We start from the raw sequence: 25,601 nt of genomic DNA, 5'->3' as shown, positions 1-25,601 counted from the left end.
TGTATGTTAACATTATAAATTGAGAAAAATTTATTAAAAGAACAAAAAATTTATATTTTTAATATATTTATTTTGTATTTATTAAAAAATTAAAATCTTTCACTAATAAATATAATTGAAAAAAAAATTGAGAGAATACGAAAAAAAAACAATCTCGCCAAATCTCATCTTCAATTTTAATGTTAATTGTAACTTTAACCCCTTCAATAGAAAATAGAAGAGCAAAAAACAAAGTAAGTGATGGAACTGAAAGCAACGTATGATTTGATTCCGAGATAGGAGTAAGCTAGCTAGGAACAAAAAATATCCATTTTCTTTCACACATCAAGGTACGACCTCAAATAGCCAGTTATGGTGAGTATGAAAAAGTCATTAACACATAATGCATTAAGATCGTACACCAATATGGTCCTCTAAAAAGTAGAAAACGATAAGTGCACAATAAAAGGCAAAGGAGAAAGTGACTTGCAACTTTGGAACCACATTTTATTCAGGTAATCATCACTTTCAAAGCTTAAATTCGTTTTGGTCTGCATTCACATTCATGCAAAAATAAAGAACCAACGTGCATGGGGCATATATCCAATTAAGCTTAGTACTTTATTCAGCGTACACAATCAATAACTAATAATAAACACATGTAATGTCTTCTTAAATTCCTATTACAAAATTACAAAAGCAACCATCATTAATTAAAATATTACAGTACCTTTTATGAGAGGGTGAGAGTTGTTTTAATTTAATTATATGGTAGAGCTAATAATACAAGTTACAACACAGCATTAACATTAACATTAACAAGGTTTGTTGAGGGGCTTTCCGCAGAGGCAATCGTTGAACACAAACGACGACGCTTCGAGGTGATCGAACGGTGAGCCCGTCGGAATTGGGCCACAGAGATGGTTGTGACTTAAATCCAAGTGGCCAACATAGGAAGCTGAAGCTATGGATTTGGGAATGGGCCCACTAAGCTTATTGTAAGACAAATCAAGAACGGTGAAGTAAGATCTAACACCGAACGCATCTGGGATTTTACCATCTAAGCTGTTACGACTTATGTTTAAGTCACTTATTCCAGAACTAAACAGGCTCACGGGTATGGGCCCCGAAAGCCTGTTCATATCCAAGTTTAATGTGGAGAGAACCGCCATTTTACCCAGCGATGAGGGTATGGGCCCGGAAATTAGGTTTCGTGATAGATCTAGATCCGCTAAGCGGTAAATTCGAGTGAGTGATTCAGGAATGGGCCCGCTGATCTGGTTTCCACTTAGTAAGGCCCGGCTAAGCATTTGAAGGTTTCCGAAGGCCCGTGGGATAGGCCCGGAGATCTTGTTGTTACGGAGGTCGAGATGCATGAGGCTTGTGACGTTCGTTAGCGACGGAGGGATCCAGCCGGAGATTGCATTGTCGGCGACGTTGAGGACGGTAAGGCGGTGGAGTCTGCCAATGTCGGAGGGGATTGTGCCGGAGATTTGGTTTCCGATTAGGTCGATGATGCGGAGGAACGGTAAAGAGGTGATGCAGCGAGGAATCTCGCCGGAGATTCCCTTCCAGTCGGCGATGGTGATGCTGGAGAGGCGCTTGAGCTTGCAGATCTTCGGAGAGATGTATCCGGTCATGTAGCCAGTTCGGTGTGCTCTCTCGAATATCGGCTCCTCCGACTCGCCGCGGAGGTTGATGTCGGCGACGCGGCGGGTCTCCTGGTCGCAGCTGACGCCGTACCACTTGTTACAGCAATCGGCGCCGGTCCACGAGTTAAAGATTCCAAGGTGAGGTTCGTGGAGAGCGGCTTTGAAAGCAAGCAGCGCCGCCCTGTCCGACGGCGGACACGAACTCACGGCGGAGCACATGACGAGGAGTACTACAGCTAATGCTGCAGCTGCTGGCGTAGTCTGTCGTGTACAAGAAACGCCGCCCATTGCGGTGGAAACTTTTTTAGTTTTGGCGGAAGAAAACGCTGTTTAAGAAGTTATCAAGTGAAATGGAAAAAATGTGCATGGCAGTATGGAGCATCTCTGACAACGTAATTTATACTGTTGCCTTTTGTTTTATTACGATTTTGCCCCCCTTCCCCAGCTTCTATCCAGGGAAGTCTTTGCCTGTTTAGTCAACTATTATCATTAGTTTCAAGCACATTATTTAACTTTAAATATTCATTATGTGCAGGTTTATCTCTATATAAATAATTTAATATATTTAACTAAATTATTTAATTTAATATCTTTGGTAATTTTATATATAAGATATAACTAGTTGAATTCCACATCTACATTATTAAAATATATTTAAATTGTTTAACTACAATAAGCATTACTTGTATACAAATAACTTCTTTTTAATTATTATTGTTTATCGCTATTATATGATAAAATGTATAGTTAGTGAGAACATAGGAACATGGGACATGGGAGTGAGGATTGGTTTGGGGTAGCTGTGTGTCTAACCAAGGCAAAGGAACATGGGAGTGAGGATAAGTTTGGGCACCTGTGTCTAATACAAGGGTGTGACAGGTACAGAGATTATTGAGGGTTTTGAATTGCATACATACATTCACATGCAATTAGATGAAATTTCCAGACCTAAATATAAATAAATATTATCAACTTATTGTCTTCTAGTTATTACATGTATGCGTAGGTATTATTATTACTATTAGATTAAGATCCTTCAAATTGACCAATGTCTCATTTAACTATGGAGTTAATTATATATTGTTCGTTCTTATATAGCAATCACATTTCCAATTCCTGTAGGGCGTGCTTAAATAATAGAGATAGAGAAGATGTCACATACATGTGAGTTGGGAAAGGGTTCATGAAATTTTGTGGTTTCGGGTTCTTGCTATTAAGGTAGTAATGAAGTTAGGACCATGTCATACTCCAATATGGATTCATGAGTATTAATAGTATATAGTATGGTACAATCAAAACTAACCCCACAAATACCTAAACCTTTGTCCCCCCAACTTTAATTTGGATCGGAGTTAAGTTTAATTCCATAGTAATCAATTAAATGTACTTGATTCAAGTCTTTATTAGCCGTAGCCAGTAGGATAAGTACCGTGCCAGAATAATCTGGATATGCATAAACTAAAATGGAGGACCCTTTGTTAATGAATTCAATTGCTTCATTGTGGTTGTGGTCACAATGAGAAATGACCCACTTGTTTTTGCATAGCATTGCATGAAGATCTTGCATATGGGTCATGTTGATATATATGATCAAGCTGTCCGAAAAGGACAATATATCTCCCATCATATCGTATCTTTTTTCTTCCTCCCATTATATTTTATCATCACCCTCTCTATCATTTGTATTTTTCCTTCTTAGAATACCAATTCAACTAGATATCCTTTAAAAATGATAAAATATTCAATCTTTTATTTTAATAATTTAAAAATTAATAAAATAAACACATCTAAAAATTATGAATAGATTTAGTATTCTTTTAAAATTAAATACATATTTAAAATACAAACTTGTTACATTGGATAACCGAAGATTAATGGGTTGGACTTGTAAAGTTAGCCCAAACGTCAGGAGGAGGCGGCCTCCGACTTGACTTGCGTCTGGGAGCTGCCGTCCGACTTGTATGTGTGATGAGATGGGGGTGGTACCTGCAAAGACACTCTGATGCCTAAGTTAGCAAGGGGTTTAGCAGGTTTGGAGAGTATTGAAACTTAGAGATACTTGAGAGGTGTCAGTGTATTTATAGTGGTGAACCAATAACCACCGTTGGAGTAGTTCCACCTTTTAAGGTGGATAACCATACTTTTATCTTAGGGAAGTTGAGATATGGCTCCTAGAAGTGGGTTGAGAGATTTTAGGAGCAGTTACTTATTTGAATAAGCATTATCTGCCAGCTATCCTTCGACCCCGACTTCTTTGGAGTGGAGTCTACGTTCAGTCTGACCTCTTTATAAGGAAGTCGGTTGATAGCAAAGGTTAATCTTTGTATTGGGCCTTTTTGGATTTATTTGGATCTGGGCCTTAGTACTGGATCAGGGTATGAACAGTGCCCCTACTCGAATCCAATCTTTTTATGAGTTGGATTCGAGTATTTGAACTCAAGCTTGTAGCCGACGTGATGTAGAAACCGACGTGATTTTGAAACCGACGTGATTCAAATTCCTCAACAGTCGCGTCTAATCAAACGTCACGTCTGTTCAAGGTTTCGCATTTACACGTGGGAGCAGTTACATTGGTAACGACGTGTTTCTTTAATGATCGCATCGATTTTACCCTTTTGCCCCTGGCGTGTTTATAAATATTTTCCCTCTCTTTTCTCTATCTTCTTTCGTTTTCTGAAATCTCTTACCTTCGATTCTCAAAGAGAAAGCCTTTCAGCCTTCTTCCTTGGAGTACTACGTTCGCTGTTGCCGGCTCGTTCTTGCTTCAAAGGTTAGCTTTTTCTTTTTCCTATTTATTATCTAATGTTTTATTCTGCACATTAGAGGAGATTTTGCGTGTTTGTAGTAAGTCTGTTGGTAGGTCTAGTGATTTTTATTCTTTGGAAGGATTGCTTTGGCCTTTTAGAGACCCTGTTTTTTATCCCTTTTTCGTTTTTCTCTGTAGGTTTTGTCGCCTTTTCTCCTATTTCTTTTTACTGGAAAAGATGACCTCCCACGTTTCTGAGTGGGTAGATGATACTATTCTTGGGGAGGAACCTTTAGTAGACACAGACTACATCACCGACCTCCGCACTCGCCATAGGATCTGTGGCTCTGATGATGATGAGCCCAAGTATGAGTTGGTTGCCCCGGATCCTAGAGACCGGGTTTGTTTTGGGAGGATTTCTGGTTCTGATCCCCATTTTTCTTTCTGTATGACTACTTTTTTACCCGCCTAGGGGTCCTTCTGCCTTTCTCCGACTTCGAACTAAGCATGCTATGTCATTGCCGAGTTGCTCCTACCCAACTTCACCCCAACTCTTGGGGTTTTATGAAAATTTATCAGCTTGTTAGTCGAGAGTTGGATTTTCCAATTTTTTAAGGATCTTTTTCTATCTTTTCCATATGACAAAGCCCTTTAGTAGGCAAAATAACAAGCAACAGTGAATTTTTTTTCCGGGCCATTCAAGGTCGGAAAGTCTTTTCTATCTTTGACGAATCTTTTCACAATTTCAAGAATTTCTTTTTCAAAGTCCAAACTGTAGAGAGTTACTATCCCTTTTTCCTTGATGAGAACTCCAACCCCTAATTTCCTCTTTATTGGCTAGAGGCCTCTCTAGTGGAGAAATATAGTCTGGAGAATTTGGATGAAGTAGAGGAGGTTATTGTGGGGTTTTTTCGAGATGTCTGGGGAAGGGCCCCTTATTTGGACACTAAGAAATTCCTTTTGGGATCTCCAAGCTTTGTACAGACCCAACTAGGTAGCCTATTTGTTCTTTCTTCTTGTTGATTTTGAGAACTTTCTGACTTGTAGTCTTCCGACTTGCGGTTTAATCTTTATGATTTCTTCTTTTCAGAGATGGTGAAAAAGGGTTCCAGCGCCTCCTACCAGAAGGTTCAAGATGCGAAGAGAAGGTCGCGGGCTAGGGTTGATGCTGCGAGGGCTGTCGGCGCTCCTCCTCCTCCTCGTGATCTGAGGACTTCTTCTCGTCCCATTATGGTAACTTCTGCCTTTGCTTCTTCTCTTCCTCCCCCTGCCCAACCTTCCCCTGAACCCAAGAAGAAGAAGCGCAAGACCTCAGAGTCTGGTTCTTCTTTTTTTGGGGAGGCTAATTTTGATGGTCCCAAATTCGTTCGAAATCACATCTTCCCATATGCACGAATTAATATGAATGATGTTTTCGTTCGAAACCATCTTAATTTCATGGTTCAGGGGAGTGTTTGGACTGCTGGGGTGTGCACAAAACTTCTTGATATTTTGGACAAGACTCCCCTTAACTCTTTGGGTTCTACCCAAAAGGTTAAGGAGTTGGAGGGGAGAATTGTCCTCTATCAAGGGGAAGAGAAAAGGCTCCAGGAGGAGGTTACCTGGTTGAAGGACGAGAGGTCCCAACTTCAAGAAAGGGAGAAGAAGTTGATGGCCCAATGTGCTTTGGCAAAAGGCCTGAAGGAAAAGGCGGAGTAGAATTATGTTAAGGTCTTCACCAAAAATATTGACCTTCAGCAGGAGTTAGAGAAAGATCGGGAGGCTTATCAGGATCTGGAGGACTCCGTGGTGGAGAGCTCGGAGGAGGCCTGGAGGATCTTTAAGGAACAGGTCGGAGTTATCGCTCCTGACCTAGATCTTTTCCCTCTTGATCCTTATAAGATCGTTGTAAATGGGGCTATTGTCTCTCCTCCCCGACCTGAGATGGATTTTGAGCTGAACACCCGTGGCCAAAGAATTGTAGAATCTCTTCCTCGCAAGGATCAACAAGAGGGATCTCAGTTGACTTCTTTAGATGCTCTGACTCCTGCCGCTGAAGAGACTGCTCTGTCCTCCCCTGCTGCTGATACGACCTCTTTTCCTTCTGTGATGCAAATCCTTCTTTTATTTGATTTGAGCTATTTAGGACCCAGCTTGTGGGCCCCTTTGAACAATTTTATCTTTTCTCTTGTTGTTGTGGTTCGCTGCTAACTTTTATGGCCTTTTGGCTGTAAACAAAAAATATAATTTTTGCTTTATCAAAATTTTCCCTTTTTTCGGATAAGGGTTTTTAAGACATATTTGGTGCATGCATGCTTTCTACTATTTTTCCTTAGGTTTTTTATAGAAAAACCCTTTTGACCTTTTTGTTTTGGAAAAACCTTCTATCTTAGCAGGTTGTATTTTGTCTAGGTTATTTTTCAAAAGACTTGAAAACAGCTTCTGCCTTCCTTTTTTGATTGATTTCCTTTATCTCTTTTTTGTATTCCTCCTAAATTCAAATTTCTTATTTGAATTGTTCATAACTTAGGTTATTTTTGCGATGCATTTTAATTCTTCTCGGTTTTTTCGACTTGTTGGTCATAACATTTTTGAGTTATCATGATTTGTTTTCATAACCTCTTTACACCGACTTGTACCTCGTTGTTTCATCCTGATGACCATTTAGGTCAGTCATGGGATTTTCACGTTTTTTTTTTTAGCTTAAGTCAGCGTGTTTCGTAGGGAAATGATAACAAGTTAATGGAATTTAAAGAGATGTAGAGAAAGATCTTTATTTATGGATGAAGGTACTCTTTTGCTACTAAAGGAAAAAATTATTGTCCTTTAATCCCCACTTTGATGCCTCATTAAAACCCCATTCAGGAAAACCCTTCTTTTTGGGAAAAAACCATGAAGTCGGAAAAAGGAGTACATCAGGGAGTGGAGTTCGCTTTTAACTATAGTACCTTTTCATATTACAAGCATGCCATGACCTAGGTAGCTCGGTACTGCTCAAGTCGGTTGCCTTGTAGTATCCCTTTCCTAAGACTTCGCTTATCTTGTATGGCCCTTTCCAATTAGCAGCGAGCTTTCCATTCCCAGACTTGTTGACTCCAATATTATTTCTAATTAAGACCAAGTCGTCTGGAGTGAAGCGTCTTCGAATGACTTTTTTGTTGTACATGTTCGTCATCCTTTGCTTTAACGATGCTTCCCTTATCTGGGCTTGTTCTCGGACTTCAGAGAGTAGCTCGAACTCTTCTTTGTGCCCCTGTACATTGCCAACCTCATTGTAGAAGCTCACCCTTGGGCTTTGCTTGTTGATTTCAACTGGTATCATGACTTTTATGCCATAAGCAAGTCGAAAGGGTGTTTCTCCTATGGCAGACTGAGGTGTAGTTCAATAAGCCCATAGTACATGAGGGAGTTCTTTAGCCCAGGCTTCCTTTGCATCTTGCAACCTTTTCTTCAACCCAGCCCGTATAACCTTATTAGTTGTCTCAGCTTTCCCATTTGCTTATGGGTGCTCTACCGAGGTGAACTGGTGCTTGATCTTCATACTAGCTACCAGATTTCTAAAGGTAGAATCAGTGAACTGAGTACCATTATCAGTGATGATTGAGTGGGGGATCTCATACCTTGTGATAATGTTCTTGTAAAGGAATTTCTGACTTCTCTGGGCTGTAATGGTAGCTAATGGTTATGTTTCTATCCACTTCATGAAGTAGTCTACTCTCACTATTAGATATTTTACTTGTCCAGGCGCTTGGAGAAAGGGTCCTAATAGGTCCAATCCCCATTTGACAAAAGGCCATAGAGAAGTTATGCTAATGAGCTCTTCGGACGGAGCGACGTGGAAGTTTGCATGCATTTGGCATGGCTGACACGTCTTTACGAACTCGGTGGCCTCTTTCTGCAAAGTTGATCAGTAGAATATAGCTCGCATGACCTTCCTAGCCAAAGATCTTGCTTCGAGATGATTTCCACAGATACCATTGTGGACCTCCTCTAGTATTTCCGTTGTCCTTAAGGTCGGGACGCACTTCAATAGTGGTGTGGATATTCCTCTTTTATAGAGAATATTTTTCACCAAAGTGTAGTTCTGTGCTTCCTTCTGGATTTTCCTGGCCTCTTTTTCATCCTTAGGTAGGATGTAGAATTTTATGTATTCGATTAGTGGGTTCATTCATCCGAGCTCCAATCCCGATATTTCAAGGACGTCTTGTCTGCCCTTTGTTTTTGTCACTGAGGGTTCTTAGAGAGTTTCTTGAATCAGGCTTCTATTATTCCCTCCAAGTTTGATACTAGCTAATTTGGAGAGGACATCTGCTCTGCTGTTGAGATCCCGAGTTATATGTTTGACCTCGGTCTCTGCAAATCGCCTAAGGTACTCCAATGTTTTGTCTAAGTACCTTTTCAGGTTGGGGTCTTTAGCCTGATACTCTTCGTTTATTTGGGAGGTCACCACCTGAGAGCCGCTGAACACGACTACTTTGGTCGCTCCGACTTCTTCTGCCAGCTTTAACCCTGCAATCAAGGCTTCATATTCTGCCTGATTGTTAGAAGCTGAAAATTCAAATTTGAGGAAGACTTCTACTTGAGTTCCCTCTTTGTTGACTAATATTATGCCTGCACCGCTTTCGACTTTGTTGGAGGATCCATCCACGTATAGCTTCTATGTAGTAGAGGCTTCTTCTTGATCTCCTACATATTCTGCCACGAAGTCGATGAGGCATTGGGCTTTAATTGCTGTCTGAGTTTCGTACTTAAGGTCAAACTCAGATAGCTCTATGGCCCATTGAACCATTCTCTCTACAATATCCATTTTCTGAAGGATTTGCTTCATGGGCTGGTTCGTTCGAACTTTTATTGTGTGTTCTTGAAAATAAGGCCGTAGCCTTCGAGAGGCTACTATTAAGGCATACGCAAACTTCTCAAGTTTTTGGTACCTTAATTCAGGGCCTTGTAGGACTTTGCTGGTGAAGTACACAGGATGCTGCCCGACCTCGTCTTCCCGTGTCAGAGCTGATGCTAAAGCTTTGTCGGCTACGGACAAATACAGGACAAGTTCTTCTCCGACTTTAGGTCAGGTCAAGATGGGAGGCTGGCTTAAAAACTTTTTGAGCTCCTGGAATGCTTCTTCGCACTCAGGAGTCCATTCGAACTGGCATCCTTTTCTTAGTAGGAAGAAGAGTGGTAGGGATCTTAACGCTAATCCTGCCAATAACCTGGAGAGAGCTGCAAGTCGGCCATTCAGCTGCTGGACCTCCCTTAAACAAGTCGGGCTTTTCATTTCTAGGACTGCTTTGCAGTTGTCGGGGTTGGCTTCAATCCCCCTTTGTGTAAGCATAAACCCCAAAAAATTTCCTACCTCCACCGCGAAGGTGTATTTTGTGGGATTCAACCTCATCCCATGCGTCCTAATGGTGTTGAAGACTTGCGAGAGGTCATTTAAGAGGTTGGCCTCATCCTTGGTTTTTACTAGCATGTCGTCTACATAGACTTCCATTAGACTCCCGAGGTGAGTGATAAACCTCATTTTTAGGGTTTATCTTGTATTGAATTTAGAGTATTTTGATAACCTTTTCTCGCATTTAACCTATGAATTGGCATGGTTTTGTAATCTCTCCCGTATTTGTGCTTAAGTGTAAAAACATGCTTTTTAAGCCTTATTTTGATAATTTTAATTCATCCTTGATTCCATAAGATACCTTGATGTGTTTGCAAGTAATCTCAGGTGAAATAGGCTAGCCATGGATCAAAGGAGCAAGGAAGAAAGCATGCAAGTGGAGAGAAGCACAAAAACCAAAGAATTGATCTCGACCAAGCACGCGCACGCGCACAAGGCGCTCGCGCGCACATTGCAGAATCAGCCAGGGATGCGCACGCGTACCGTGCGCGCACGCGTCGATGACCGCACATGACTTCATTAATGCAACACGTGCCTGGCAATTTGAGAGGGTTTCTGAACCCATTTTGGAGCCAATTGCTAAGAGAAATGAATAAAAGGATCAAGGATTGAGGGGAAGGAATGAACTCTAGCATATAGTATACTTAGGATTAGTTTAGAGTTAGTTTAGAGAGAGAAGCTTTCACTTCTCTCTAGAATTAGGATTAGGGTTAGATTAATCTCTCTTCTTAGATCTAGGTTTAATTCTTGCCTCAATTCACTTTTCCTTCATCAAGTCTTAATCTTCTCCTCTTCCTCTTTCTAGTTATGCACTTTAATAATTGTAATCTTTCATTTTGTTTTTGGATAGATTGTTGTTCCTTTTTTTCCTTCAATAATGCAATTTGAGGTAATTCATGATAATTGTGATTTCCTTGATTGTTGTTGTTAATTCTTTGCACTAATTGTTGCTAGATTTCATTCTTGTTGTTGATTTACTATGCTTTCCTTTTATGCCTTCCAAGTGTTTGATGAAATGCTTGGTTGGGTTCTAGTGTAGGTTTTGTTCCTCTTGGCCTAGGTAGAGTAATTAGTGACTCTTGAGTTATCTAATCCCTTTGTTGATTGATAATTAGAAGTTGCTAATTGATTTGAATGTCTCTAAAGCTAGTCATTCCTCTAGGAGTTGATTAGAACTTGAGGAATCAAATTGATTCACCCACTTGACTTCCCCCATGGTTAGAGGTTAACTAAGTGGTAGCAATGAACAATTCTCATCACAATTGAGAAGGATAACTAGGATAGGACTTCTAATCTTTATACCTTGCCAAGATCCTTTATAGTTGTTAGTTTATTTTCATTGTCATTTACTTTTCATGCTTCTTATCCAAAACCCCAAAATAACTCATAACCAATAACAAGACACTTTATTGTAATCCCTAGGGAGAACGACCCGAGGTTTGAATACTTCGGTTTATAAATTTAGGGGTTTGTTACTTGTGACAAACAATCTTTTGTATGAAAGGGTTATTGTTGGTTTAGAAACTATACTTTACAACGAGATTTCATTAGTGAAATTCTAAACCGTCAAAAATCTAATCATCAGTGAGGTGCAAACACCTTATTCATCAGCCTTTGGTATGTGGCCCCTGCATTTTTTAACCCAAATGGCATGACCACATAGCAATAGTTTGTTCTTGGCGTTATAAAAGATGTATTTTCTTGGTCTGGCTTATACATCGGGATTTGATTGTATTCTGAGTATGCGTCCATGAACGACAAGTATTGATACCTTGAGCTAGAGTCTACTAAGGTATCAATGTTAGGGAGTGGATATGGGGTCTTTAGGACACGCCTTCTTCAGGTCAATGTAATCGACGCATATCCTCTACTTGCCGTTTTGCTTTTTGACCAGCACCACATTTGCCGGCCACGCCGGATATTTAACCTCTTTGATGAAGCCAGCTTCTAGGAGGGCTTGTACTTGCTCTTCCACCACTTGGGCCCGTTTAGGTCCGAGCTTCCGTCTTCTTTGCTGCACAAGTCGCGATCTAAAGTATACTGATAGTTTATGTGACATGAGTTTGGGATCTATCCCTGGCATGTCGGAGGCTTTCCAGGCGAAGAGGTTGGAATTCTCTTGCAGGAGCCCTATAAGCTTCTGCTTCAAATCTTCTTTCAGGTTGGCTCCTATGTTAGTGTTTTTTCCTTCATCTTCTCCGACTTGTATCTCTTCAGTTTTTTTTCTGTGTTGTGGTCGCAACTCTTCTTTAGCTCTGATCCCTTCGAGCTCAATTGTGTGCACTTCTTTGCCCTTTCCTCTCAGGTTTAGGATTTCATTGTAGCATTTTCTCAGCTTCTGATCTCCCCTAATGGTTGCAATTTCCTCTGGTGTTGGGAATTTCATGCAAAGGTAGGGGATAGACACCACTTCTCCCAGCCGATTTAGGATTGTTCTGCCTATTAGAGCATTGTAGGCTGAACCCACATTGACGACTATAAAATCGATGCTTGGAGTTTTGGACTTCGCCCCTTTTCCAAAAGTTGTGTGTAGGGGTATGAACCCCAGTGGGTTTATTGGTATATCCCCCAGCCCATATAAGGTATCATGGTAAGCTCTTAATTCTTTTTCATCCAGCCCCAGCTTATCAAACGCTGGCTTGAATAGGATATCGGCCAAGCTCCCCTGATCTACCAAGGTTTTGTGTAGATGGACATTGGCAAGGATCATAGTGATCACCACCGGATCGTCATGTCTGGGAATGATGCCTTGCCCATCTTCTTTAGTAAAGGAGATGGTCGGGAGGTCGGAAACTTCGCCTCCGACCTGGTAGACTTCCTTCAGGTTCCTCTTCCGAGATGACTTTGTGAGACCACCTCCAGCAAACCCTCTTGAGATCATGTGTATATGCCTTTCCAGGGTCTGTGGTGGCGGGTCTCTTCGGTCCTCGTCATCTCGCTTTCTCTTGCCATGATGGTCTGACCTTTCCATGAGATATATATCAAGCCGACCTTCTCTGGCTAGCTTTTCTATCACATTTTTTAGGTCGTAACAATCATTTGTTGAGTGATCATATAGTTTATGGTACTCACAGTAGTCGCTACGACTTTCTCCCTTTTGTTTTTGATGGGCCTAGGGAGAGGTAGTCTTTCATATGACAAATTTTCCTGTAGACATCAACTAGGGAAACTGGAAGAGGAGTATAGGAGGGATATCTCCTAGGCCTTTTAGGGCCGACTTTCTCCTTTTTCTTGGGTTCTTTCTCTTTCTCTTTTGACGAGTGAGAGTGCCAAGGTCGCCAGCTAGGTTCTCTCAGCCTGGCATTTTCTTCCATGTTGATGTACTTCTCGGCTCTTTCCTGTAAATCACTTAATGAAATCGGGTGCCTTTTCGAGATGGACTGGGAGAAGGGACCTTCTCGGAGTCCATTTACAAGGTCCATAATCAGTGCCTCCGTGGGCAGGTCTTGGATTTCTAAACACGCTTTGTTGAACCTTTCCATGTAGTCTCTCAAAGGTTCTCCGATCTCCTATTTTACCCCTAGGAGACTCGGTGCGTGCTTCACTTTGTCATTCTTGATGGAGAATCACATCAGGAACTTTTGCGAGAGGTCGTCAAAGCTGGTGACTGGCCTTGGGGAAGACTATCGAACCACTTCATCGCTGCTTTCGTCAAGATCATCGGGAAAGCCTTGCAGCGAGTAGTATCAGAAGCATCGGCCAAATACATCCGACTTTTATTGATGCTTTGGGTCAGTAGTTCCATCGTAGAGATCCATATCAGGGCTTTTGAAGTTCCTTGGAACTTTCGCGCTCATTATGTCCTCACTGAATGGGTCTTCTCCTTTCAAGGGATAATCTTCTCAGTCACTATGAGAGTTTCGACTTCGGAGGGTGGACTCTACTCTTAGGAGCTTTTCTTCAAGCTCCTTTCGTCGCTCGATCTCGCTTCTCAAATTTCTCTCCGCTTCTCGCTGTTGCTCCAATTCTTGTTCCAACTGCTCCAGTCGTCCCTGGTGGCCATGGAACAATCCCATGAAGTCAGTTGTATGGGGTTGTCTTTTTTTTTCCTAATTCATGCCCCTCAGAGGGGTTTCCCTTTGGGTCCTTTACACCTGAGGTTCCTTCTTTGTGCTGGTTAGTCACCCCTTGGTGAGTGACTATCGCTCTATCGTTATTACCAGCGTCCTGATTCTCTTGCTCAGGATCAGACGCTGTGTTTTCACCCTCGTTAAAATCGTCCGTCATTACTAGTTGATCTCTCGAGTCCCCGGCAACGGCGCCAATGTTACGTTGGATAATCAGATATTAATGGGCTGGACTTGTAAGGTTAGCCCAAATGTCAGGAGGAGGCGGTCTTCAACTTGGCTTGCGTCTGGGAGCTGCCGTCCAACTTGTATGCGTGATGAGATGGGGGTGGTACTTGCAAAGACACTCCGATGCCTAAGTTAGCAAGGGGTTTAGCAGGTTTAGAGAGTATTGGAACTTAGCGATACCTGAGGGGTGTCAGTGTATTTATAGTGGTGAACCAATAACCACTGTTGGAGTAGTTCCACCTTTTAAGGTGGATAACCGTCTCTTTATCTTAGAAAAATTGAGATATGGCTCCTGGAAGTGGGTTGAGAGATTTTAGGGACAGTTACTTATTTGAATAAGCGTTATCTGCCGGTTATCCTTCGACCCCGACTTCTTTGGAGTGGAGTCTACGTTCAGTTCGACCTCTTTATAAGGAAGTCGGTTGATAGCAAAGGCCAATCTTTGGATTGGGCCTTTTTGGATTTATTTGGATCTAGGTCTTAGTTTTGGGTCAGGGTATGAACAAAACTAAATAAAACTAAATTTTAAATTTTAAATTTTAAATTTCTATTTCAGATTTAATATATTTAATTATTAATATATTATAATTTAAATACACATCTAAAAATTAAATTATTCAAAATTCAAATTTTAATTTTAAAATTCTAAAATAAATCTTAAACTATCTAATTATTAACTAAACTCATTCAAAACCCTCATAGAAGTAGAGAAGTCACATTTACCCCACATCCAAAACTCAACGGCGTACTTTGAAAACCTAGAGAAGTCATCCTCCACCGCCGTTCGTCCGCGCCACCGTCCTCCTCGACCCTCATCCTCGACGCTGCCTTCCTCCACCTCAACGCTCATTCACAATGTCACATTCCTCTCCTTCCAAGCTCATCTTCGTCGCCGCCGTCACTGTTCTCTGCCCGCACTCTCCTCCTCCCGCGTCAGTCTCCTTTCTTGCGCAACTCTCGCACATCGCGCTCCTCCCCCATGCAGCTCTGTCACGCCACGCTACTCCCCCTGCACAGCTCTATTGTGCCGCCTTCCTACTCCATGCCGCTCCCCCCGCGCCGGAAACACTCATCGGGTATTTGGATGTGGCTGTGTTGATCATTCTTGTTCACTATTCTGCATGATTTGTAGTGCTTTCTCTCCCCTATCTTGTCCTTTCTTTTCTGTTAATAAGCATGTTTATGCTGTTCTTGCTGGCTTTTTTTTCTCAATTAATGAAAGGCATCATAATTTTAGATGTGTTTATATTATTTTTATTTTTTCTGATTAATTAAAGTATAATTTTGGATGTGTTTATGTTGTTTTTTTAATTTGGTTAATGAAAGGCTGTATAATTTTAAATGTGTTTTATGTGTTTTAAATGTGTTTATATTGTTGTTTTTTAAATCTGGTTACTGAAAAGTTGCATAATTTTAGATGTGTTTATGTATTTAATTGGAGCCAGCTGAGCTTGTAATCAAACTGTCGTGAAAGAATAATGACATTTTAGTTTTGAATGTGTAGATAATTTTTGTTCACTATTCTGCATTATTTGTAATGGTTTGTCTCTTCTTTCTTTCTTTTTTTATTTTTTTCGATTAATGAAAGACAACATAATTTTAGATGTGATTATATTATTTTTTATTTTTCTCTCGTTTAATGAAAGGTAACATAATTTTAGATGTGTTTATGTTGTTATTGTTTTGTTTTATTTTTATTTTTTGAATAATCAAAGACAACATAATTTTGAATGTGTTTGTATTTAATTGAACCAGCTGAGTTTATAATGATATTCTAGTTTCGGATGTGTAGATAAAATATTTACATGAGTTTTTTTATTTGAAGCAAAGAACTTTGCTATATGAGAGAACAATATGGCCTCTACTAAAGAGAGAGTGTGTGTGAACGAGAGATTGGTGATAATGACGTTACGAGAGAGGGAGAAAATAAATAAGAAATTAGAGAGTTTTTAGTTGATAAAGTTTAAAATAAGAGTAGTTCCTTAAAAATAGGAAATGATTAATTAAAAAAATTAAAATAATGAAATATTAGATTTAAAGGCTGACTAAAGACTGATTTGTATTGTACAGATAGCATTTATCAATAAGAAAGATAGAATATCTATAAAAAAAAAATATTATGTGTCCTTTAAAATTCAACCTTCACTGAACCTTTAAATTCAAATAATATTATTTAATTAAATTCTAGTTAAAACACATTCCTAGTTTGTATTTAAACATGTTGGTAATTAAAATTAATTTAAATTTTAAATATTAAAATTTCTCTAACTTCCTACCTATATACTTTCTAAAGTAGTTATTTTATCAATTTTTTATTTATTTGCACGTTTCCCTCTTTCTTTCGTGTACGTTCGCTCTCACGTTCTTCACAAATAGAAGAGTATTACTCCTCTACAGGTAAATTTATTATTTCATATTTAACATTTTATTATTATTATTATTATTATTATTATTATTATTATTATTATATGAGTCGTGCTATTTTATTTCTATTTCGAGTGACTTCCATGCTAATTCAAAACTCATTCATCATCATTGTCGAATAAAATTTTAATAAAATTATATCAACATTTGAATTAAAAAATAAATGAATTATCAGTTTATGTATCAATATTCTTTTCTTTTTTTTATTTTTTTCTTTCTTTCTTTTATTTTTTTAATAAACAATCTCTAAAATGATTAGAGATGACCACCAACATAAAATAATTAGATCGAATTAAAGATAAATAAAAGAACAATTGTAGAGATTCGAAAGAAAAAAGATAACAAATAAAAATTTGATAAAGGTTTATAGTTTTCAATATTTTTTTTATTATTAGTTGAATTTTTTCAGTATTTATTTGAATATTAACGCTTTAAAATTATTAAAATATATGTTCGTAAAAAATAATTTTTTTCAATTGTAACACATCTAAAATTATTAAGTTATGCAGAAAATATTTTTGAAACACATCCAAAATCATAAATCTAAAGTTTAAATTTAAACATTAAAAATAAAATTAATTTTTTATATCTTATTTGATAAAAACTCATCTAATATTTCTCTTTTTTTAATAGTTAGATTTTTTCGTTACTTATTTGAATATTAATGCTTTTAAAAGTATTAAAATATATGTTTGTAAAAATTCGTTTTTGTTTTCAATTGTAACACATCTAAAATTATTAAGTGATACATAAAATATTTTTGAAACACATCCAAAAAATCATAAATCAGAAATTTAAATTTGAATGTTAAATATAAAATTAATTTTTTGATATCTTATTCGATAAAAACTCATCTAATATTTCTCATTTTTTTATTATTTGTTGAATTTTATCGTTACTTATTTGAACATTAATACTTTTAAAATTATTAAAATGTATGTTTGTAAAAATTGGTTATTTTTTCATTTATTATACATCTAAAATTATTGACTTATATACAAAATATATTTGAAACACATTCAAAATCATAAATTTAAAATTTAAATTTAAACGTTAAAAATAAAACTATTTTTTTTTTATATTTTATTAGATAAAAACACATCTAATATTTTTTATTTTTTTATTAATGTATTCAAAATTATTATTAAAATGATTAATTAAGCTAAATTTTTTAGATCTTAATCAATAAAAGTATATCTATCATATATTAGTTTAAAATATGATCTCTTTTAGAGACTTTAGATGTGTGGATTAATAATTAAAACCCTTAATATTTATCTTTTAAATTTTAAAATTAAAATCTTTAATTTTACTTAATTTAATTTTTGAATATATATTTAAATGATAATCTGTTAATAATTAAAAATACTAAAATTGAAACAAAAATTTTAAATTTTAAATTTTTGTTTTATTTAATTTGTATTTTGAATGTGTATTTAATTTTAAAAAGACACTAAATCTATTTAGATGTATTTGTTTTCATTTTTTTAAATTATTATAATAAAAAACTGATTAAAAGATCACTTTTAAAAAAGCCTAATCATACTGTATCTATAATACTATTTTTTTTTTTTTCCTTTTATGATTACTCACGTCAAAATGTAACGAAAAAAATAGTTAAAATATGAATATGTGTTATACTGTTGTATTAAATAATTTATTCTAATTTATCAAATTATCTAATAATTTTTAATTATTTTATCTTCAATAAAACAGTCATATTTTTTTTTAAAAAAATGTATTTGTTTGTTTATACAATATACCGTATTTGGAGATGGAAAATTGAATAGTGCTAACTTTTTTTTTTCAAATTCTTCAATAATTTGAAGAAGCGAAGCCAAATATGAATCAAATAGCTAAGATGTGAATATATATTATATTAAGTAATTTAGTTAAATATGTTAAATTATTTAATAATTTTTAATTATCATATTTATATTTTTTTAATTTCTAATTGTTCGTTTATACATACAGTATATTATATTTGTTGGGAGAAAATTAAATAGTATTAATTAATATTTTACTTTTTCTTCAATAATTTGAAGCAAGCATAAGGCCAATATGAATTCAATAAGTACATGACTAGACGTCTAAATTATTGGGGCGCATGTGTAGATTTTTCAATCATTGTATTTTTTTGTTTTACATTCAAATGAGATAAGAATCCGAATCAGCCAGTGAAAGCCAGTAATATTCCAGAAAAAACTTATCCGCAAGATTCTAAGCTTCCTTTGGGGATAGATAAACAAGTTTTATTATATTGTTTTGTTTATATATACTAAGATTTCGAACAAGACCTGACAGTTAGGTCGGCATATGCGTGCATTCTAAATATTTTACAAGACCCCCTCAGAATATTTATGAATGTTGATTGACTAAATCAATAGCCAATAATCGTGCCATATCTTAATTAAGGTAATTAATTATATTAAGAGTGAGATGATTGCTAAGAAGCATGTGTGTACATGTGCAAAATGATCTTCCTCACCCAGATGGTTGGTCATGGAATTATAGGGCCTCAGACCCTATATATGTCTTGGTCAAATTAAATATATGCCACATATTTAATTTATATATATGTTACATACAAGAGTTTAATTTATATATACGGTCACATTTAATCAGATATTGTTACCTAAATAAAACAGTATATATATAGAGATGCTGGCAAGAATGCATTATCTCTTTTGTATTTATAATAAACAAATTAAAAGGAAACAAGGTGATAACTTCTAATTTTTTTCTCACGGTATTTTTTAATTTGACAGATTAAAAATTAATTTGTTGTGGATTTAAATTCTATTTAAACAGACAAATAAACTAATCACTGGAATAACACGAGTTGGTTGACAAATTAATGTTTAGGGTTAAGCATATTAGGCGCGAGAAACATGGCTTTCAACAAGGACGACTACGCGTTTGATAGTTAATTAGTTATGATTTATTTCCTATAGCATCTAATATATAATTTACAAAAAAAAATGAACACAATATATTCTGTATTTCTGTATAAATAGTGGTGACAGTTGATTTTTTATTTAAGTAATAAACAACCTTGAGTCACGCAATGTTGAAGTTAGATTAATAATAAACAATGTGCTTGGAACTTGGTGGGTATCCCGACAAGGGAGAGATATATGTGGAGGAAATTTAGATCCTTAAATGAAATTCGAAGTTATTTCTAGACCGACACTTGCTTAAACATAGGAGATAAACTCCTAAAGTCCTCCTAAGTAATAATTGTTGAATGTTTTCTGAATTCATCCAACAGGGTAGAGGACTAAGTAGTAGTTTGAGCATTTGTTTATTGAAAGAGGTGAGGAAGTTTCCAATAGCTGAAACAAGTGGTCAAGACCCACGTTTCGTTCGTATATTTTTTTTATATATATATTTTATGCTTTAAAATGATCTCGTAGTTTATACATTGTATTTATTCAATGCAGCATTGCAGCCCCTTAAATGCACTAAAGGAACATTTATCCTTTAGCTAAAAAAGATATCATATAGGATATGATTGATCCACTTTAGAGGACAACGGATAATGTGCAAAGTGGGGGCCAAGACATCACATGAAATTGCAGGAAAAAGGAGGGAAGGGAGCTGGTGAAAGGGAATCAAAATAATAAGGTCAAATTTATGCTTAAGGATAAACTAACTACAAACTAAATGGGGCAAGATATCCTTATTTATTATCAGCTAAGATACTCACTACCTATTTAAGAGAGTGTCCCAGCAGTAAAATCCTATATCTAAATCTAAGCTTTTACGCAATAGGCGATCAGCACAAATTTCATTTTGCTACAGAGTTTCTCAGTTGCAATCTTTCTTTTTTCCCTTTCAAATTAAGAACCAATGTTTTTCTTGCAGCAACAAGCTAAACTGAAGACAAAGGCCACCCAGCCCAAATATCAAACATGCAAAGCCCAAATATAGTACACTAAAATACCTAAAAAATGTACAGAATAAAAAAAAATACAGTAATATTTAGTGCATAACTATATATGCCAAATGAGTGGTTTAAACTTTAAACTTTTATCATACCATTTCCATTCCAATCGATTGAAGACCTCGACAAACGATTGAAGACCTTGACAAATAATTATCGTCTTCTTCCAATATCTCAATTGAAATACCTGTGAATGATATTTTTTATAGAAATAATATTCTTGCTCATTTCGACGATCCTCAATATAGAACACAAAATTCAAAAATTCCTAAATATAAGACTATTGAACCCCCTCTTTTAAAAAAAAGATTTAATTAAATATGAAAGAATAAAAGAATGTAAACCAAAATACCAAATCAAAATAGATACTATCTTCCCCATCTTTAATCCCACGTCAACCTCGAGTCGTTAAGAGGCCCACACAAGTTGATACTTTATTAATCAGACATTCAGACTACTCCCCGGACATGCCTATGGAAGGTAGGGGAAAGTAAGGACCAGATGAGCAGCTTCTAATGAATTGGGTAATAATAAGTGGGCTTTTTGTAAAAAAGATGAGGGAGATTCTGAGTAAGAGATTCGTGTCCGAGAAGCGAAATATACGAGATCACAAACGTAGATTGCTAATGGTGACCTACTGGCCTTTGTAACACGATCAAATTCCCAAAAGCCAAAATACAAGCACCTACAATATATTACACAAACCCAAATAAACATAAAAAACAACACTAGCAAAAGAATCGGTGTCTCGTCGTAAGGGCACCAAGTTAGCACAACTATCCAATTCAATTGCCGCCTAGCCTCTACACATTACATATGTACAGATTAATTATTATTATACATTGTCTTTGGTATGATGAGTTTCATGCAAATGAGCATGAAACTGTGCCGGTGAAACGTTGTGATTGTGGAACAGGGCTGGAATCATACTGTGAAACTGCATGGGGATGGCAGTATGTGGAGGAGTCAAATCAGTTGGATCCTGTCGCAAGAATATGCAGACGTTAAAAATTTGAAACCTTAACACACTCATGCTTTCACTAATATATCATGAAAATTCATATAACAAAATCATCAAGAGTACGAATTTAAAACGTTTTCCGGAGCACAAGAATTGGCACATATAAAAGGCAAGAGCAGATAGTCAGATACATGATTGCATACATCAACCGGGTCCATTTATATAATATGCAAAATATGCAGATTTTATAACCCAGGAATAATCCGATATCTAATGGAACAAAAAAAAAGAAAGAAAAAACTAACTAAACTCAGCCTGAGAAAAGAATCAGACTCCTCTTCTAATTTTCCCTTCTCAAAACAAAGTCAAAATGGGTATTTCAGGTCAGCCAGTGACTTATCTTATGGTGAGGAGTGAGGAAGAAAGTTAGGTTTTATGATTCGCCAATGAAAAATAACATACAAGCATTAAACAAGTACTCAATGCCTCAATGCCTCAATCCAACCATATTTTACTACTAAACAAATTTTCACCAACAAATGATGCAATGTATAGTCAGGACCTCTAAAAGCCAGTGCAAAAAACTATTTAGGCCTGCCACTACTATATCCCCTAGGGAGGTCTTGTGTAAATCTAGCTTAAATACAGAACACTTTGGCTGGAATACACCTGCATGCATGATGCATCTTTAAGGAGTTACACATGCCCCTTAATTTGCTTTTGAATAACCAGGAGTTTTTTGTTCTGTTGCTCAGCTCATGGACACTTCAAGGTGGCATTCTCTTGCCTTATGGGATTTGCTACCCTATCACATTAGTTGAATTCTCATTCACCTATTTTTATTTTGTGTGACACTCATTTTTTTTTAAGTTATTGAGGATTTATAATCCTGGACGGTGCATTTAATTACATAGAAAAGTATACCTAGTGATTCAATCATAGAAAACAAGTTCTTTTATAGGAAATTTGATGAATTAGCAGTATTTATTCACAACAGTCAAATCTAGACTCTGATGGCAAAAGCAGAAGTTAGAACATAGCATACCACTTGTTGAAAACCATCTTTCACACATGCTGCTTCAAGCTGGGAAACCTACAACACAGAGAAAGAAAACTCAAAACCAATTATTTAAAAAAAAAAAATACAACAAGGTCAATCATTAATCACCAAATTTGCTGACCTTCTCTTTATTTCGTTCACCATTTTCTGTGCTTCCGAGATTCCTACAAGCTGCAAGAGTCCTCGCAACCTTATTACTTGTATTAATTTTTGTAACAGGGGTTATATTATTAGATGAAATAATAGATTGATACTCTTCATCATTACAAACAACATGGGTAGCTGAGGCATCAGCTCTTGTTTCATTCTCAACAGGATTGCTCAAATTTGCACATTGCTTTAAAGCTTCGCTTATTGCACCTAAAGCGAGATAGTAGCTTTCCTGTGATAAAGAACCTTCTTCACCCAATATTATGGCCCGTCGACATAAATCATTGAATCGCCGGACCTTGACTTGAACCTCTTCCAGCTTTTCACCAATAGGATGCCTGCTCAAAGCAGCATTGGTCCATCTCTGCAATATATACTTTGATGGGATGCTGAAAACACCAGACATTTGTAGAACAACAATAGCATGTCTACAAAGATAGCCTTTATATTCAAATGAGCGACATGAACAACATATATCTGAGTTAGACGTGTTCCATTCTACCATATAGCTTTCATTGTTTTCAAAGTCTTTCACAGAATAAGTTTCAGTCACTCCAGTGTTCTCTCTCTTGAGATGGCAAGCAGCTGCACCCAAAACCTCAACCTGAAACCTTTTGTAAATTTCATGTGTGTAAACTAATAACATTTGTTTTTCAAAAGGGGAAGGAGACCTCAATTCAGGTGTTTCATGCCATGCATCAAAATTTGCCTTTGCTTCCTCTTCATGCCTGTCTCCAAGAATAACTCTGTACTGTTCTACAAATTCTCTCAATGAAGTATCAACTTGGACATAATTGTCAAAAAAAGCATTTAAACTCTCTGAGCGAGAACTAGTAGAAAAGCCACCAAAAGAAATATCTCTCATGAATGTAGGCACCCAATATGCACGATCATCATACAGGGATTGGACCCACGTAACGTCTCTAAGGTTAAACCTGTCGACTAACTTCCACCATCTCGTTTCAAATTGATCTTCTGTCCATGATTTATATATACATTTGTTGAACTTCTCCATAAAGCTATCATGCCACGTGCCTAAACAATCAAGCTGCTTTGGTATCTTTTCCAAAATCTGCCACAAACAATAATAGTGCCGTGTTCCTGGAAGAACAGCAGCAACAGCTGCTTTAATAGCATCATTTTGGTCGGTAAGAATAACTTGTGGTGCTCGTTCCTCCATTGCTATAAACCATGTTTGCAGCAACCAAGCAAAAGTATATACAGTCTCATCGGCAATCAATGCACAGCCAAGCAATGTTGGCTGAATATGATGGTTTACTCCAATGAAAAGTACCAATGGTATTTTATACTTGCTTGTAAAATATGTTGTGTCAAAGGAAACAACATCACAAAAGTAAGCATAATCTTCTAAGCCTTTAGCATCAACCCAGAACACATTTCTCAGTCGATGCTCTTCATTCAAATCAACTGCATAGAAGAACTTTGGATTCTCTTCCTGCATTTGCATGAAGAGTTCAAGAAGCAACTGTGCATGCCCTGGTTCTAAAATCAGACTCCGTCCACGATCATGTTGATTTTTCATGAAATTCTCTAAACAATCAACATTTTGATACGCGCTAAACAATTTAGAAACGGTAGTTGAGTTCTTCCTCCGTCGCATCCGAACATCATTACTCAGTGGATCAGAACTTCTATGACTCCGAAAGAAATGAGCTTGGGCAGGCAAAAGCTCATGATTATGATCCTTCTCAAATCTATAGACATACCACTTACCATCCTGTCTTCTCTTCACATGCATGCTTGCTTTACAACCAATTTTCGGAGAAGGCCGCGGATTAATGGCATCATCGGATTGCTGCTTATTACCATACCTTATACACGAAAATTTAGCATCAATGAATTCCTTGGATGCCCTAGACCTACGACTGCTCAACTTGGCAGTACCAAACCCAGCAGACTTAGCATATTCTTTGTAAAATGCATATGCAGCCTCATGAGATTCAAACTCCATATCATTCCGAGGCTCCAAAATTGTGGTACCCATGAAAACTGAAGTATCCGTCATTATTCGTGGTTAGCAATTTAGCATTCAGATCCACTTCACTTCAGAATCAATTGTTTCACACTTTCCCCAAAACGCAACTCACATTGCATTCATGATTCATGAAAAAGTGGCCTTCTGCGTTCCAAATTAGTATGCTAAATTAACACAGATTCAATTAAAAAGTACAATCGAGAGCTCTGAAACCTACCAATCAAGAAAAAAAGGAATAAAAAGTAAAAGTTAGAGGAAGCAGGGGTTAGCTTACTGGTGATTGAAACTGTGTTATTGGGCATGGCCGAACGCTCGCTTGCGATCAAAACTCAAATCAGCTACCACCACTTTATTCACCAACAAACAAGGCATACTTTTTATTTCGATTAGCAAAATCTATTAAGCTAACCATGGATGAGTTTTTTTCTTTTTATTTTTTATTTTTTTTTTGGTTCGGGAACCATGGATGAGTCAAAAGAAGAAAACTGTACAATTAAAATGGGCTTGGGCCTTGAAGAGGATGAAGTCCATCTTTATTGAAATAAAAAGCCTTTTGGTCCTGTGGCCCCATCATATACAAAAAGAAAAGCCCCTTTCATTTAGGCGTAATCTTTCTTTTTGGGCCTTCAGGCCCTCTACTAGCACCAAACAAGTTGAAAAAAAAAAAAAACAAAAGAACTTCAAGACTTAGCTGAATAGTAATACTAAATACATAAATCAACCACTTGCATTGGTCAAGTGTGTGTTTGGATTTCAGTTTGCAAAAGTGAGTTTGCATAAAATTGATTTTACAAAATTGATTTTGATAAAAAGTAAGTTTGGGTTAACGTGATTTATGTTTGGCAATATTTGTATCAAAATTGATTATAGCAAAATAAATGTTGTTTGGATTATACTATTCAAAATCACTTTTAAATGAAAAATTACTAAAAGAGACATCAATTTATTTTTTTTATATACAGGCAAAAATAGAATCTAACAAAAATAATATAAAAAATATTTATTATATAAATAAATAAAT

The 25,601-nt window shown here is 36.7% G+C and overlaps 2 protein-coding genes across 3 annotated transcripts; both read right to left on the bottom strand.

The window, feature by feature from the left end:
* Positions 1-486: 486 nt before the first annotated feature.
* On the bottom strand, positions 487-1,986 carry LOC130945161 (DNA damage-repair/toleration protein DRT100-like). The gene has a single exon (XM_057873855.1). The coding sequence runs from the start codon at positions 1,917-1,919 to the stop codon at positions 795-797; it is 1,125 nt and encodes a 374-aa protein (XP_057729838.1). The 5' UTR covers positions 1,920-1,986; the 3' UTR covers positions 487-794.
* Positions 1,987-20,773: 18,787 nt separating this feature from the next.
* Positions 20,774-24,982, bottom strand: LOC130946407 (protein FAR1-RELATED SEQUENCE 4-like). 2 transcript variants are annotated; one of them, XM_057875146.1, is made up of 4 exons: positions 24,855-24,982; positions 22,556-24,744; positions 22,420-22,467; positions 20,774-21,395 (listed from the first exon to the last, which is right to left on the bottom strand). In XM_057875146.1, the coding sequence occupies exons 2-4, from the start codon at positions 24,608-24,610 to the stop codon at positions 21,249-21,251; spliced, it is 2,250 nt and encodes a 749-aa protein (XP_057731129.1). In that variant the 5' UTR covers positions 24,611-24,744; positions 24,855-24,982; the 3' UTR covers positions 20,774-21,248. The 2 variants fall into 2 exon arrangements, with proteins under 2 accessions (XP_057731129.1, XP_057731128.1); XM_057875145.1 differs by having other exon boundaries at positions 20,777-21,395; positions 22,556-24,724.
* Positions 24,983-25,601: the final 619 nt, after the last annotated feature.

This window comes from Arachis stenosperma, chromosome 8 (genome assembly GCF_014773155.1).
Source record: "Arachis stenosperma cultivar V10309 chromosome 8, arast.V10309.gnm1.PFL2, whole genome shotgun sequence".
Lineage (NCBI taxonomy): Eukaryota > Viridiplantae > Streptophyta > Magnoliopsida > Fabales > Fabaceae > Arachis > Arachis stenosperma.
The sequence above is the reverse complement of the archived record's forward strand: the minus strand, read 5'-3'. Positions and strand labels throughout refer to the sequence as shown.